General features: G+C 38.8%; 1 protein-coding gene across 8 annotated transcripts in view; it reads left to right on the forward strand.

The window, feature by feature from the left end:
* ift80 (intraflagellar transport 80 homolog (Chlamydomonas)) overlaps nt 1–13,542 on the forward strand; it is a 229,777-nt gene that overhangs the window by 33,424 nt on the left and 182,811 nt on the right. For 5 of the 8 annotated variants that reach the window (XR_015759197.1, XM_087993642.1, XM_087993645.1 and 2 more), the window contains exon 3: nt 12,399–12,622. The exons of the other annotated variants lie outside the window; for them this stretch is intronic. Coding sequence is in view for 4 of the 5 variants with exons in the window: in XM_087993642.1 (XP_087849768.1) it covers nt 12,399–12,622 (224 nt within the window). In the remaining variant the exon portion in view is untranslated. The remainder of the gene's footprint in view (nt 1–12,398; nt 12,623–13,542) is intronic. 8 annotated transcript variants of the gene reach the window in all.

Here is a 13,542-nt window from a genome sequence, read left to right on the forward strand (position 1 = left end):
AAAATGTGTTGCTGGAAAAGCGCAGCAGATCTGACCTGCTGCGCTTTTCCAGCAACACATTTTTAAGCTCTGATCTCCAGCATCACTTTCTCCTAGTTCTTATCAAATAGTCCACCTCACTCAATTTCTTCTTGATTTGATAAGGTCCACTAAACCTGGCTTTTAAAGACTCATCTGTTACTGGAAGTAACACCAATACCGTATCCTCAATTGCAAAACTGCGAATTTGTGATTCTTTTTATCTGCTTCCTGTTTCATTGTATGTTGTGATGCTTTTAAATGCTGTCTAGCCAACTCTCCAGCTCTATTTAATCATTCTCTAAAATTTCTCACACAGTCCAAATGGTGGTCTCTGAATTCTGACTTATTAATTTCTCCTTTATCAATTTTAACGGACCTTTTACTTCATACCCAAAAATTAATTCAAATGGACTGAATTTGGTTGATTCGTTCGGTGCATCTGTGATCGCAAAAACAACACATGGAACGCCCTTATCCCAATCATCTGGATAATCCTGACCATAAGCCCTCAACACGGTCTTTAGTGTTTGATGCCATCTCTCTAGCGCTCCCTGCGATTGCAGATGGTACACTGTAGATTTGAATTGCTTTATTCCCAAATTATCTATGACCTTGAATAGTTTGGATGTGAAGTTTGATCCTTGATCTGACTGGATCTCTATTGGCAGTTTGTATCTAATTTTAAAAAGAAGTAAGTAATTCTTCAACAACCCTTTTGTGTAATGAGATTGCCTCTGGAAATCTAGTTGTCACATCCATTGTTAATAAATACTTATTCCCACTTTTTGTTTGAGGTAGGGGACTTATGCAATCAATCAAGACTCTTGAGAAAGGTTCCTCAAAAGCTGGAATAGGTATTAAAGGTGCAGATTTTATTACTGCATGTGGTTTTCCAATTAGCTGACATGTATGACATGTCTGGCAAAATTCAACTACATCCTTGTGTAGTCAAGGCCAGTAAAAATGTCTTTGTATTTTAGCCTGTGTTTTCCTCACCCCTAAATGACCTTCAAGTGGTTGCTCATGTGCCACTGGCAGCACTTCCTTTCTATACCCTACTGGCAAAACAATCTGATGAATCTCTGCCTATTTTCATCTGCTTGAATGTGTGATGGTCTCTATTTCCTCACTAAGACATCTTTTGTTAAGTAATAACACAAGAATGCATTCACTTTCTTTCTCAGTAAATGCCTTTTGATATAACTGTTTTAACTCCTCATCTTTCTGCTGTAATTCAATCAGCTTAGAGTAAAAAATACTTGCATGTTTACCTATTTGCTCCTTCTCTGTCCCACATCTGATCAAATACAGTTTCAGATAAGACGATGTCAGCTTCCTTATCTGTGCCTTTTGATCTCTCCTGCTTCAGCTCGTGCCTCTGTGATCTTGTGATCACGCAATCGGAAAATTCCTGGATAAACATTCTTCATGTCTTCATTTGACTGCGTCTCTATTAGCCTTTCAACTAGAGTAGGCAGCATGCCTACCAGTGAATCAGCTATATCATTTGCCAGGACAAATTCTATTCCTGGAGCTGAGAGTTTGTGCAGTACTCCTACCACAAATTCTCAACTCTTCTCTAGCCTTATAATTGAGCACTCTTTATCTCGCCATGAATTTCTGTTACCACTACCTTTTCTGGCAATTGTCCCTCAGGAGTGCATATCTCCTCATTCTTCAGCATTACAGACTGAGAGGATCCTGTGCCCCTTAATATTGCTACTCCTGGCCTATGCGAGTAAACTTTACTCTTGCATTTTTTTAAGCACATCTGGCACTTCCTCCTTCAACCTCTGATCATCTTGTGTACTCTGAGGCAGTTGTCTAACTTCCTTTGTGCTTTTTGTTATTAGTCCAACAAAACTTCCAGGCTTGTCTGGTTTTCCTACATCTGGCTTACTCCTAGCCAACAACACTGATTTTGTGTGTCCCAATTTATTACAATGTAAACACTGGAGCTTTCTAACTTCTTTGTCCCCCTCAAGGGTTTCTTTTTTACCCTGCGATAAGTTATCCTTATGATCTTCGCTGAGATCTACCTTTCCCTTTCCACGTGAGGATTTCTCTTTGCCCCAATTTTTATCCCTCATGGATTGAAATTAATTCTGGAAGCCAAACAGAGTTTTATGGACAAACTCATAGTCATCAGTCACTTCAGCGGCTAACCTTGCTGTTGTAACTCTCTGCTCTTCCACATGAGTTCGCACTACTTCTTCAGGCAGTGAGCTTTTTTGAATTCCAAAATAATTACCTCTCTAAGGGCATCATAGGTTTGCTCAATTTTTAAAGCTCTTATCCATTTATTGAAATTACTCTGTTTGATCCTTTCAAACTCAAGATAGGCTTGACCTGGGTCCCTCTCTAGATTCCTGAAATGTTGTTTATAGGCTTCTGGTACAAGCTCATATACATTTAAAATGGCTTTTGTCACCACCTCACATTCCCAGATACCTCCTCTGATAGGGATGCAAATACCTCACTAGTTCTACCTACAAGTTCCATTTGGATCAACAAAACCCACTTTGCTACTTGCTACTGCATTTGTCTAGCCACCTTTTCAAATGAGGTGAAAAAGGCTTCCACATCTTTCTCATCAAATATAAGCAATGCTTGAGCATACTTAAACAGTTTCTCACTAGACTTCTGACTACCAGGGCTTAAAAATGTGTTGCTGGAAAAGCGCAGCAGGTCAGGTAGCATCAAAGGAACAGGAGAATAGAGGGAGGAGGATATCTTCTTCAAGGAAGGCATCCTTGCAAGAGGATTTGCTCCTCCTCACTCCCTCACTAAGCCTATCCTCGGCTTTTATCTTCAGCATTTTAAGCTGCCTTTCCTTTTTAAGTGTCAGTTTTTGAAGTTTAAACACATTCCCATTTCCTTTCTCTGCTCTCTTTCCCTCTTTTCTGCTTTTAATCATAACTCAGACTTTTATTTCTTTTGCCTTCTCCTTATCTCTTGCCTCTAACTCAAACTGCTTCATTTGCAATTGAACTTTTGTCATTTCTATAGATACTGATGGTTTCTCCAGCAAGTTAAAAACTGCTGTAATTATCTCTCCCTTCCTCACAGAACCAGGAAGTTCCAATCCCAGTTTCTCTGCTAATTCTTGAAACTTGGTCTTATTAATTTTTTGCAAACTTCCAAAGTCACCGCATCCAAATCCCAAGCTTTGTCTACCCAACCAAACCAACACACAAAATAAAGACACTCACACCTACCACTCGCTGCTTAAATCTCGCAAAGAGCCCCCAGTCTGTTACGGATAAGCCATACCGCTCAAAACATTTTTAAGCAAGCAGCTCAGACCATAACTTTGCAATTTGTTTCGGTAGTTGTACAGTGAAAATTACCCGGGGGGTTAGGTTTACTACGAGATTTTAAATCCGACCAAAATTTATTCACAAAATTACAGTGAAACACAAAGAACAGAATACAGAACGCCTACAGAATTCACCCTGTTCAACTAGACTTAGTTATGCTGTTCCAAACGTACACAACTGTCCCAATAAGCAAGCTCCCTTTAAAAGCCAGTATAAATTGAACACATGCTTACAGGTTGAAGTTGAAGGGCAGAAAAGAGAGAGAGAGAGAGAGAGAGACAGCTACAATTCTGTACAATTTTACTTTATCACAGAAATTGGAATATCATGTTTTGTAATGTCCTTATGGAAAAACCTTAAGAATTTTCATTACGTTAGAGGTCTTGTATTAGAAATGAGATACTGGAGATCTAAATTTTATATTTTAATTTCTTATGTACATGTACGTCTTGCATTTTAACTATATTCTGCAACCATACACTTAATACTGTAAACATATTCACAAACTGCAAATAAAATAATGTTAAAAGTCAAATAATATAATAAAATTAATGGCAGTGATTATTTGAATGTTGATTTCCCTTAATGAAGATGACACGGTAGCTATAGCTTATTATTTTTCGATTAAAATAAATCCTCTGTTCAATTCTGTAACTTGATTTTAGATTTGGATTGTTACATTCTCTTTATTTGCTTCTGGGCTTTGGGCATTGCTGGCTGGGCCAGCCTTTACTGCCGAACCAGAGTTGCCCTTGAGAAGGTGGTGGTGAGCTGCCTTTTTGAACTGCTGCAGTCCATGTGTTGCAGGTAGATCCACAATGCTGTTAGGGTGGGATTCTTTGATTTTGACCCGCGACAGTGAAGGAACAGTAATATATTTTCAAGTCAGGATGGTGAGTGGTTTGGAGGGGATCTTGCAGGTTGTTGCGTTAAAGTGAAGGATGGATGCCCTGGTCCTTCTAGATGGGAGTGGTTGTAGTTTTGCATGCTGCTACATAAGGATCTTCATTAAATTTCTGCAGTCATCTTGTCGATAGTACACACTGCTGCTACTGAGCATCAGTAATGGAGGGAGTGAATGTGATTCTAATCAGGTGGGCTGCTTTGTCCTGGATTGTGTAAAGTTTCTTGTATATTATTAGAGCTGCATTCATCCAGGCAAGTGGTAGTGTTTCATCACCCTCTTGACTTGTGCCTTGTAGGTTATGGACAGGTTTTTGGGGAGTCAGGAGGTGAGTCTCTTGCTGTAGTACTCCTAGTGTCTGGGATGCTCATGTAAGAACTGTTTGTTTATGTGGTGGGTCCAGTTGAGTTTTTGGTCAATGATGTTGTAAGTGGAGAATTAATTAATGGTTATACCATTGAATATCATGGGGCAGTGGTTAAATTGTCTCTTATTGGTGGTGGTCATTGAATGGCATTTGTGTGTTTTCCACTCAGTAGCTCAAGCCTGGATATTGGCCAGGCCTTTTTGCATTTGGACATGGACTACATCAGCATCCAAGGAGTTGTGATAATTGACAAATATGCCCTGTGACTTCTGACCCTGTGCTGGCGGAAAGGTTATTGATGAAGCAGCTGAAGGTAGTTGGGCCTACGACATAACCCTGAGGAACTCCAGCTAAATGACTGCCCTCCATCAACCACAGCCATCATCATATGTGCCAAGTATGACCAGCAGAGTTTGCCTCTTGTTTCCCATTGATTCTAGTTCTCTAGGACTCCTTGATGCAGCACTCAATTAAGTGTGACCTTGATGGTTGAAGGCTGTCACACTCCCCTCCCCTCTGGAAATCAGCTCTTATGGTAGTTTGAACCAAGGCTGTATCCAACCCACTAACTCGGCACCGACCTCTTGAACTGTACTACCTGTCCATCTTATTTCCCACCTATCCACTCCAACCTATCACCTTAATCTACCTATCGCATTCCAAGCTACCTTCCCCCAGCCCCACCCTCCTCCCATTTGTGTCTCAGCCCCCTTGGGCCTCCCCCACATTCCAGATGAAGAGCTTATGCTCGAAACGTCGACTCTCCTGCTCCTCAAATGCTGCATAACTGGCTGTGCTTTTCCAGCACCACATATTTTGAGCCGAATGACCCGAGTGAAACCCAAATTGGGCATAACTGAGCAGATTATTGCTGAGCACTGTTGAAGACCCCTTCCTTCACTTTACTGATGATTGAGAGTAAACTGGGGCAGTAATTGGCCAAGATGGATTTGTGTGTACAGGACATACCTGGGCAATTTTTTTGCATTGTTGGGTAGATGCCAATGTTGCATCTGTACTGGAACAGTTTGGCTGATGGTAAGGCAAGTCCTGGAGCACCAGTCTTCAGTACTATTGCCGAAAAGTTTTCAGTCTTTGCAGTATCAAGTATCCAACCATTTTGTGATATCACATGAAGTGAATTGAATTGGTTGAAGACTGGTATCTGTGATGCTGGGAACCACTACAACAAGCTGAGATGGATCATCCACATGGCACTTTCGGCTGAAAGTTGGTGCAAATTCTTGTGCCTTAACTTGTGCACTGATGTGCTGGGCTCTTCCATCACTGATAATTGGGATATCTTCCAGTCAGCTTAATTGTCTACCACCACTCATGACTGGATGTGATAGGACTGCAGAGCTTAGAGTTGATCTATTTGTTATGGGATTGCTTTGCTCTGTCTGTTAATTGCTGTTTATACCGTTTGGCACTAATAGTCCTGTTTGGTAGTTTCACCAGGTTGACCACTCATTTTTGGGTATGCTTGGTTCTGCTTATGGTATATTCGCCTGTACTGATCCCAGGCTACATCATCATGGTTGAGTGGGGGAAATGCAGGCCATCAGGTTGTATATTCTATTGGAGTATGATTCTGCTGGTATTGATGCCCAACAGAACCTCATGGATGCCAAGTCTTGAGTTGCTAGGTCTGTTTAAAGTCTGTCCCATGTAGCATGACATTGCCTGACAACACAATGGAAGCTATTCTCGATATGAAAGCAGGACCTCACCTCCACAAGCTCTTTATGGTGGCCATTCCAACTGATACAGTCATGGTAGACTAGTGAGGATGATGTCAAATATATTTTTCCCTCTTGTTGGTACCATGAACACCTGCAGCAGACCCAGTCGAGCAGCTTTGTCTTTCCAGACCCACCCAGTTTGAACAATAATTCTACTGCTAAGCCACGGTTGGTGGTGGACATTGAATACGTTTTGCCATCCTCTGTGCTTCCTCCAAACGTTATTCAGTGTGAAGGAGTATGGATTCATCAGCCAAGGGAGGATGTTTCCTTGCCAATGTTTAACATGATACCATGTAAACTCATGGGGTCGAGAGTCAATGTTGAGGACTCCCAGGGCAACTCCCTGTTGACTATAAATCACTGAGCCACCACCTCTGCTGTGTCTGTATTACGTTTGGCATTCTTCATTTTCATCAAGCTGAGTGTAAAATTCTAATGGTTGCTGTCACATCCTATCTTGAGGACAGAAAATGGTCTAGTAAAGCAGGATGTTAAATTACCTAAGATGTCATAAATCTTAATTCAAAGTTCAATGGTAAAATTGTTTATTCTCCCTTGACATTCAATAGCATTGCCATCACAAAGTCCCTCATTATCAACATCCAGTACGTTACCATCTACCAGAAACTGAATAGAATTGATCATATGAATACAATGCTGCAAGAATAACTCCCCTCCTGTCTCCCCAGTACCTATCTACAATCTACAAGGCAGAAGTGAAGATTATGATTGCGTATTCTTTAGTTGCCTGGATAAGTGCAGCTTCAATACTCAAGTAGCTTAACATCATGCAGGACAAAGCAACCACTTGATTGGCACACCATGTATCATCTTTAGTGTTTGCTTCCAGTGGCATGTGGGTTTTGGTCTTTCTGCAGGGTCTAAAGACTAATTTGTAAATATTTCTGGGTCATGGTGATTTCTTTTAAGAAGAGTACTAGAGGGAGAGCCACCGAAGATGTTTTTATTATCGAAGGCTATTTTTAACCAGTGATTAAGATAAACAGTTGTACATTTGGATTTTTCAGTTAAAATGTCAGAGATTTGATTTGTTTTTGTTTCTTTGATTAGCAGAAACACCTATAATTTTGAAAGTTGGGGTTTCAATATGGCAGGTTTGCAAAAATCGTGGCTGAAAATGTTGCTGTTTTGGAAAAGAGTTAACTTAGAACTGTTCATAAATAGGTTCTGAGTAGGTAAGACGTTTAATTTATAAGTTCCAGATCAAGTGTTTGGTTCAAACCCTGAAGAGGTTATGTGAAGCTTTGAAAGTCTAAGTTCAGTAGTATGAAATATCAAGGAAGTGACTAGCGGTTTCTGAAGACTAGAGATTAAAGCCACAGCTAACTCAAACCCTGGCATATTAGGGAGTGAAAATCTGTCTGGTATTCGTATAATAAAGATTTACTGTTGGGATTAATGAGATTGTATTTTACTGCATATTTTGAAAATTTTAAACAGATGTTACATGTAAATATTTCAGTTCATTTTATCTTCATTCCTTTGTATAATAAACTCAAGATTTATTGTTAAAACCGAATCTGCAGCACTGAGTCCTTATGTTTGAGCAAGAGACTGCCTTGTTAAAACCCGAGAAAAGTATGATCTATCAAGCAAGGTTTCAGTCAGCATTCTGAGTTGTCCAGTAATAACATCAGCTGGGATGATACCATCACCCAGACTCCTTTGACAAGATCTGTGAAAGCAGTGAACTCTACCACCGAGAAGGATAAGCGTAGCAGATGCACAGGAACACCACCACCTATAATTTACCTTCCAAACCATACACCATCCTCACCTGGAACTGTGTGACCCTTCCTTCAATGTCACGGTCAAAATCTTGGAAATTCCCTCTAACTAGCATTGTCAGCATACCTATATGCCATGGACTGCAACAGTTTGAGAAGATAGCTTGGTATCACTTTCTCCAGGCCAATTAAGGGTGGATAATAAATGCTGGCCTAGCCGATGGTCCTGTGACCTAAGAAAATAAAACTAGGTTTCCTGAAGCGTTTGGTCATTGATGGAATTGAGAGTGTAATTTGTTTATCCTTTCTACATAGCGTAAGAGTTTCACCTTTATGGTTTCATGTGTACATTTTTTTAAAATGGTGTATGCTAGATTTATTCTGGTAGGATGCTGTACTCTAAGTACATGTACTATACCTTTTTTCCAAAGAAAAGTCCAAATTACCAAGATATTTTACATTTTTTTTCTTCTTCATTTAATGCCTTTAGTTTATGTTTTAGACTCTATCTAAACTGGCATACTGGTAAAAGGTTTCTAGTTCTTTTGTAGTCAATGAAACTCATTAATACGAGATGGCGTTGATAGTTTTACTTACCTTGAATTTTCCCAAGTGACTCAGCTGTGTGAAGTTACTTCTTATATTGAAACTCCCTGAAAAAGTTGCACTAACATTTTTATATTTTGTAGAGAAATAAAAGCTGATATAGTTCCACATAAAGACTAATTTTCATCACTTTGAAATTCTGAGAACAAATAACTTAGGGGAAATAGCACAGTTGCTTGAATATAGTGAAACTACAGGAAAGGTAAAGCTGTAGAATTGATATTACAAAAAAAAGGAAAAGTTTACAGAAGCTATACAGCAACATTTAAATAGTAATGAAATTTCATAAGATCCTCCACAGAAGCATTATCAACCAAAATATACATAGATTCAAATAAAGGTATATTGGGCACAATAATATGCAAATAAGAGTAGGCCACTCAGCCCTTCTAGCCTATTCCACTGTTCAATGAAGTGTTGGCTAGTATGATTTTAACCTCAAATCTACATTTCTGCATGAGCCTGATAATCTTTGATCTGCTTGGTAATCAAGAATAAATCTACCTTTGCCTTCAAATATTCTTCTGCATCCACTGCCTTTCGAAGAAGGGAATTCCAGACTCTCAACCCTCTGAGAGAAAAAAAATGCTTCTTCACGTCTGTCTTAAATGGGAGACCCCTTGTTTTTATCTTAAGTGGGGGATCCCTTGTTTGTAACCTAAGACTACTACATGTAAATTCTCAATCAAGAAATATCCTGTCAACATACAATATCCTTTCTACACGCAGCCGGCCAGGTCCCCTCAGGATCTTAGAAGTTTCAATTAAGTCACCTGTGACTCTTCTAAAATTCAAAAAATTGAGGCTTAGCCTGTCTATCCCTTTCTCTTAAGATAATCCACTGATTTTAGTATAGTGAACCTGATCTGAATTGCTTCTAACCCATTAACATCCATCTGTGAATATGGTGACCAGTAATGAACATAGTACTCCAGATGTGATCTCACCATTGCTCTGTATCACTGAGGTATAACGTCCCTACTCTTGTATTCAATTCCCCTCACCATAAGTCACAACATTCTAATAGCTTTCCTTATTACATACTAACCTCCTGTGATTCATGATCAAAAACTTGGTAGAAGAACTAGATTTTGGGAAACATCTAGGAAGAGAAGTGGAGATGTTTAGGAAGTGAATTCTATTTAAGGCATTAAGAACTGAATGTAAGGATATATTTAAGCAGAAGATGAACTGAGGCAGGGACAGAAATGGTTGACCTTTTAAGGAGATGAAAATATGTGATTGTGAAGGATAGGTGGTCAGGAGCTTCTTAGGGTCACTTTTAAAAATGTCACTGTGACATGGCATTACTGGCTGAGCCAGCATTTATTGTCTAACCCTAGTTGCTCTTTGGGAGGTGGTGGTGAGCTGCCTTTTTGAACTGCTGCAGTCCATGTGCTGTAGGTAGATGTACAATGCCATTAGGGAGAGAATACCTGATTTTTGACCCAGCGAGACTGAAGGAGCAGTAGTATAATTCCAAATCAGGATGGTGAGGGCTTGAAGGGGAATTTGTAGGTAATTGTGGCATTCCCAAATAGCTGTTGCCCTTGCCCTTCAAGATCATAGTGGCTGTTGACTTGGAAGGTGTTGTCTAAGGATCTTTGAATTTCTGCAGTGCATCTTATAGTTGGCACAAACTGCTGTTGCTGAGCATCAGTAATGGATGTTTATGGATGTGGTGCCAATCAGAGGACTGCTTTGCTCTGGGTGTTGTCGAACATTTTAAGTGTTGTTGGAGCTGTATTCATTCAGGCAAATGGTGAGTATTCCATCACACTCCTGGCTTGTGCCTTGTATATGTTGTCCAGCCCTTAGGAAGGCAGGAGGTGATTTACATGCTGTAATATTTTTAGTCTCTGGTGTGCTCTTGTAGCCACTGTATTTATATGGCAATTCCAGTTGAGTTTCTGAACATCCCCAAGAATGTTGATAGTAAGGGATTTATATGCGACATTAAAGTTGCAAGTGGTCTGGCTCAGTTTCGAGGAGAAATGTAGTGCTTGATTAGGTAAAAGTTTGCAGCTTGGATAGAAGATATTGGTCTTCCTGCTGCTTAGTTGGAGAAAGTTTCTGCTCATCCAGCATTATATTATTGGAAAGTAGTATGACAGTTTAGAGATAAGAGGACTCTGCTGTTATTAGACTGTTGAATGGACCTCTCTAACTTCAAATAATGTTGATTTTGCTTATGTTGATCTTGCTTTGTGGCACCTCCGGTGCAGCTGTAACCTTGTATGCCTCGATCTGTCTAAGTACTCTATGATCGCTATGTCCTTGTTTACTATGATCTGCCTGTACTGCTCGCAAAACAAAACTTTTCACTGTACTTAGGTACGTGTGACTACAATAAATCAAATCGTGAGAGATGGTGATGAGGTAGAAGTGGGTTTTTCAATAGAAACTAATGTTATATTTTCAGATGTAGATGAGAAATGGCAAGGGCATGCCACAAGATCAGTGCTGGTGGTTTTACTATTTATATTCTATATTAATGGTTTTGATGAAGGGATAGAGAGTAATGTATCACCATATGCTGACAATACAAAGCTGGTTGTATTCGCTTTGGTTAGAAGAGTAATGAGGCATCGGATAAAGAACTGATCATTTAGGACTGAGTTAAGGAGAAGTCTGAAAAACCATGGAATTTTTAACTTTGAAAGATTGTCGGTGTTTTACTATTGATTATATTTGAGGCTGACAGACAGACTTTTGTTATCTCATAAAGTCAAGCAATCTGATTAGTGGGTCGAAAAGTGGAGTTTGAGTTGAAATGAGTTAAAGATCGTATTGAATGGTGGAGCAGGTTTGATAAGATTTAGTTCTTACATTTTTCTGAGTTCTTACAAAGATAATGGTACTAATAAGAATTAAGTGGAAAAATAATCAAAATAAAACTTAGTTAAAAGTAGTTGTGATTGTATATCTGCTAGTCTTTTATGCATTGACTGGTTCAGCAAATGTTATATAAAATGAATTGCTAAACCATGCAAGCCAGACAACTGTCAGGTTTAGTTCATAATCTGTGCTGAATTATTTGCTTAAGGTTGTAGCAGATTTGCTTAAAATTAACTGTGGCACTCATAAATGAAAGAGCTCAGACTCTGATCAATAGCTAGAAATTGGAGTGTCAATTACATGGGAATACCTGATGAAGACAATAACCCTTAGTTGTGATCTTTCATTCAACCGAATAACTTGTTGATCTCACTTGTCAGTGGTGTACTGTAGTTGAATACTTGAGTGCCTGTTGAATATCTGAACCCAAACAATGGGACTGTGGTCAATAAAAAGTCTTCAAGAGGAAAGGGAGAAATTTAGTAAGTTAAAGGAAAAAAAAGTCCTTTTTTTGTTTTCTCTTTCTTTAGGTCCCTGTGCATTTTATTCAATTTTAGATGTTGTAGCAGATTGGCAACTTGCTCTAAGGACTGCACAAATAATGATCTTGAGCGAGCCACTAGGTGGCGTATGGGAGCAGACATAATTACTTTTTAAAGCCTCTGCTTTAGTTATCTCCTTTGATGAATGGCATCATATGGGAAGTTGAAGTTTTGAATCCACATGATGTTGTGACTTTATGAAAACATATTGAAGCACTGACAAGTTCACCGTGATGCTTCATAATGGAATTAATTTCTTTCAGTGTCTCTCATACTGCGTTAGCATTTTCTTTAATTTTACTGCACATAAAGAACTGGTCAGTTGCGTGGGTTGGACAACAGCAGATGAGTTATATTCATCCGGTGATGATCATCAAATACTGAAGTGGAATTTATTAACAAATGAAACAATACAGGTTGTAAGACTTGCTGAAGAAATCTATCCCATAGACCTACACTGGTTTCCAAAGACCACAGGCGGTAAGAAGCAGATCCAGGCAGAAATATTTGTGCTCACCAGTACTGATGGTAAGTGCTGTTTACATGATAATGCTTTTATAATATGCTTGTTGTGTGAAAATTAAAGTTAATTTTGAGATTTTATTCTTGCAGTGAAATATCCTATTCTGCTTGATTTATCTTATGACAACTCATTATGTGTCTTACATAAAGAGATTGCCAAAAAAAAAATATTTCTTACTGTCCAGCTTTTAGTTGTTTAATCCTTCACCTGGTAAGAGATATTGATGAGGAGGAATAAAACCTCATTTTCTCTGCCTAGTATTGCCTTTAAGCATGGAATGACTAGGTGCAGGTTACAAATTTGTCTAATTCTGTGTGCAAGCCTCACAGTTAGCCTCCAAATGGCAGCTAATTAAATCAGTACCAACAGTGTTTTCGAGTTCCTACATAACTGCTATATGGTTTCTATGACTAGGTTTGTCAGTTGGTGCAAATGTTTTAAGGTGGGTCCAATGGCTGGATTGAGACCATTAAACTTAGATTGTAAAATATTTGTGACCAGGAGATCTTATAACTTTGTCTTATAAGTTTGGACTTGACTCAATACTATGCAAGTTCCTAATTTTTATGTTCTCATGATATGTTCAAGATATACCGCATTTTTTGCAAGTTGACTATTGAAAAAGTGTTTGAGTGTTTTTCCATAGAATAATTTTGACAGTTTACTGCTTATTATTCATTGTGCAATCTTGATATTGCTAAATATATTAGAATATGGCAAATTGAAAGTAAGGTAACAAGAATTCATTGTAGATACCACCAGCATCAGCCAAGATCAGTAATTTGAAGCATTTATAAGGTGAAGATAATGGATTATGTTTTATTTTACTGAGTGCAAACAATTGAAATGGTTGACTTTTGAGGGACACATTTTTAATGAGTTGAGATTTTTTGTACTGTATCCACTGTACAATTCAGAAGATAAA

Source organism: Chiloscyllium plagiosum, unplaced genomic scaffold (genome assembly GCF_037043375.1).
Source record: "Chiloscyllium plagiosum isolate Xiang-an unplaced genomic scaffold, Cpla_swu_hap1 HiC_scaffold_13, whole genome shotgun sequence".
Taxonomy (NCBI): domain Eukaryota; kingdom Metazoa; phylum Chordata; class Chondrichthyes; order Orectolobiformes; family Hemiscylliidae; genus Chiloscyllium; species Chiloscyllium plagiosum.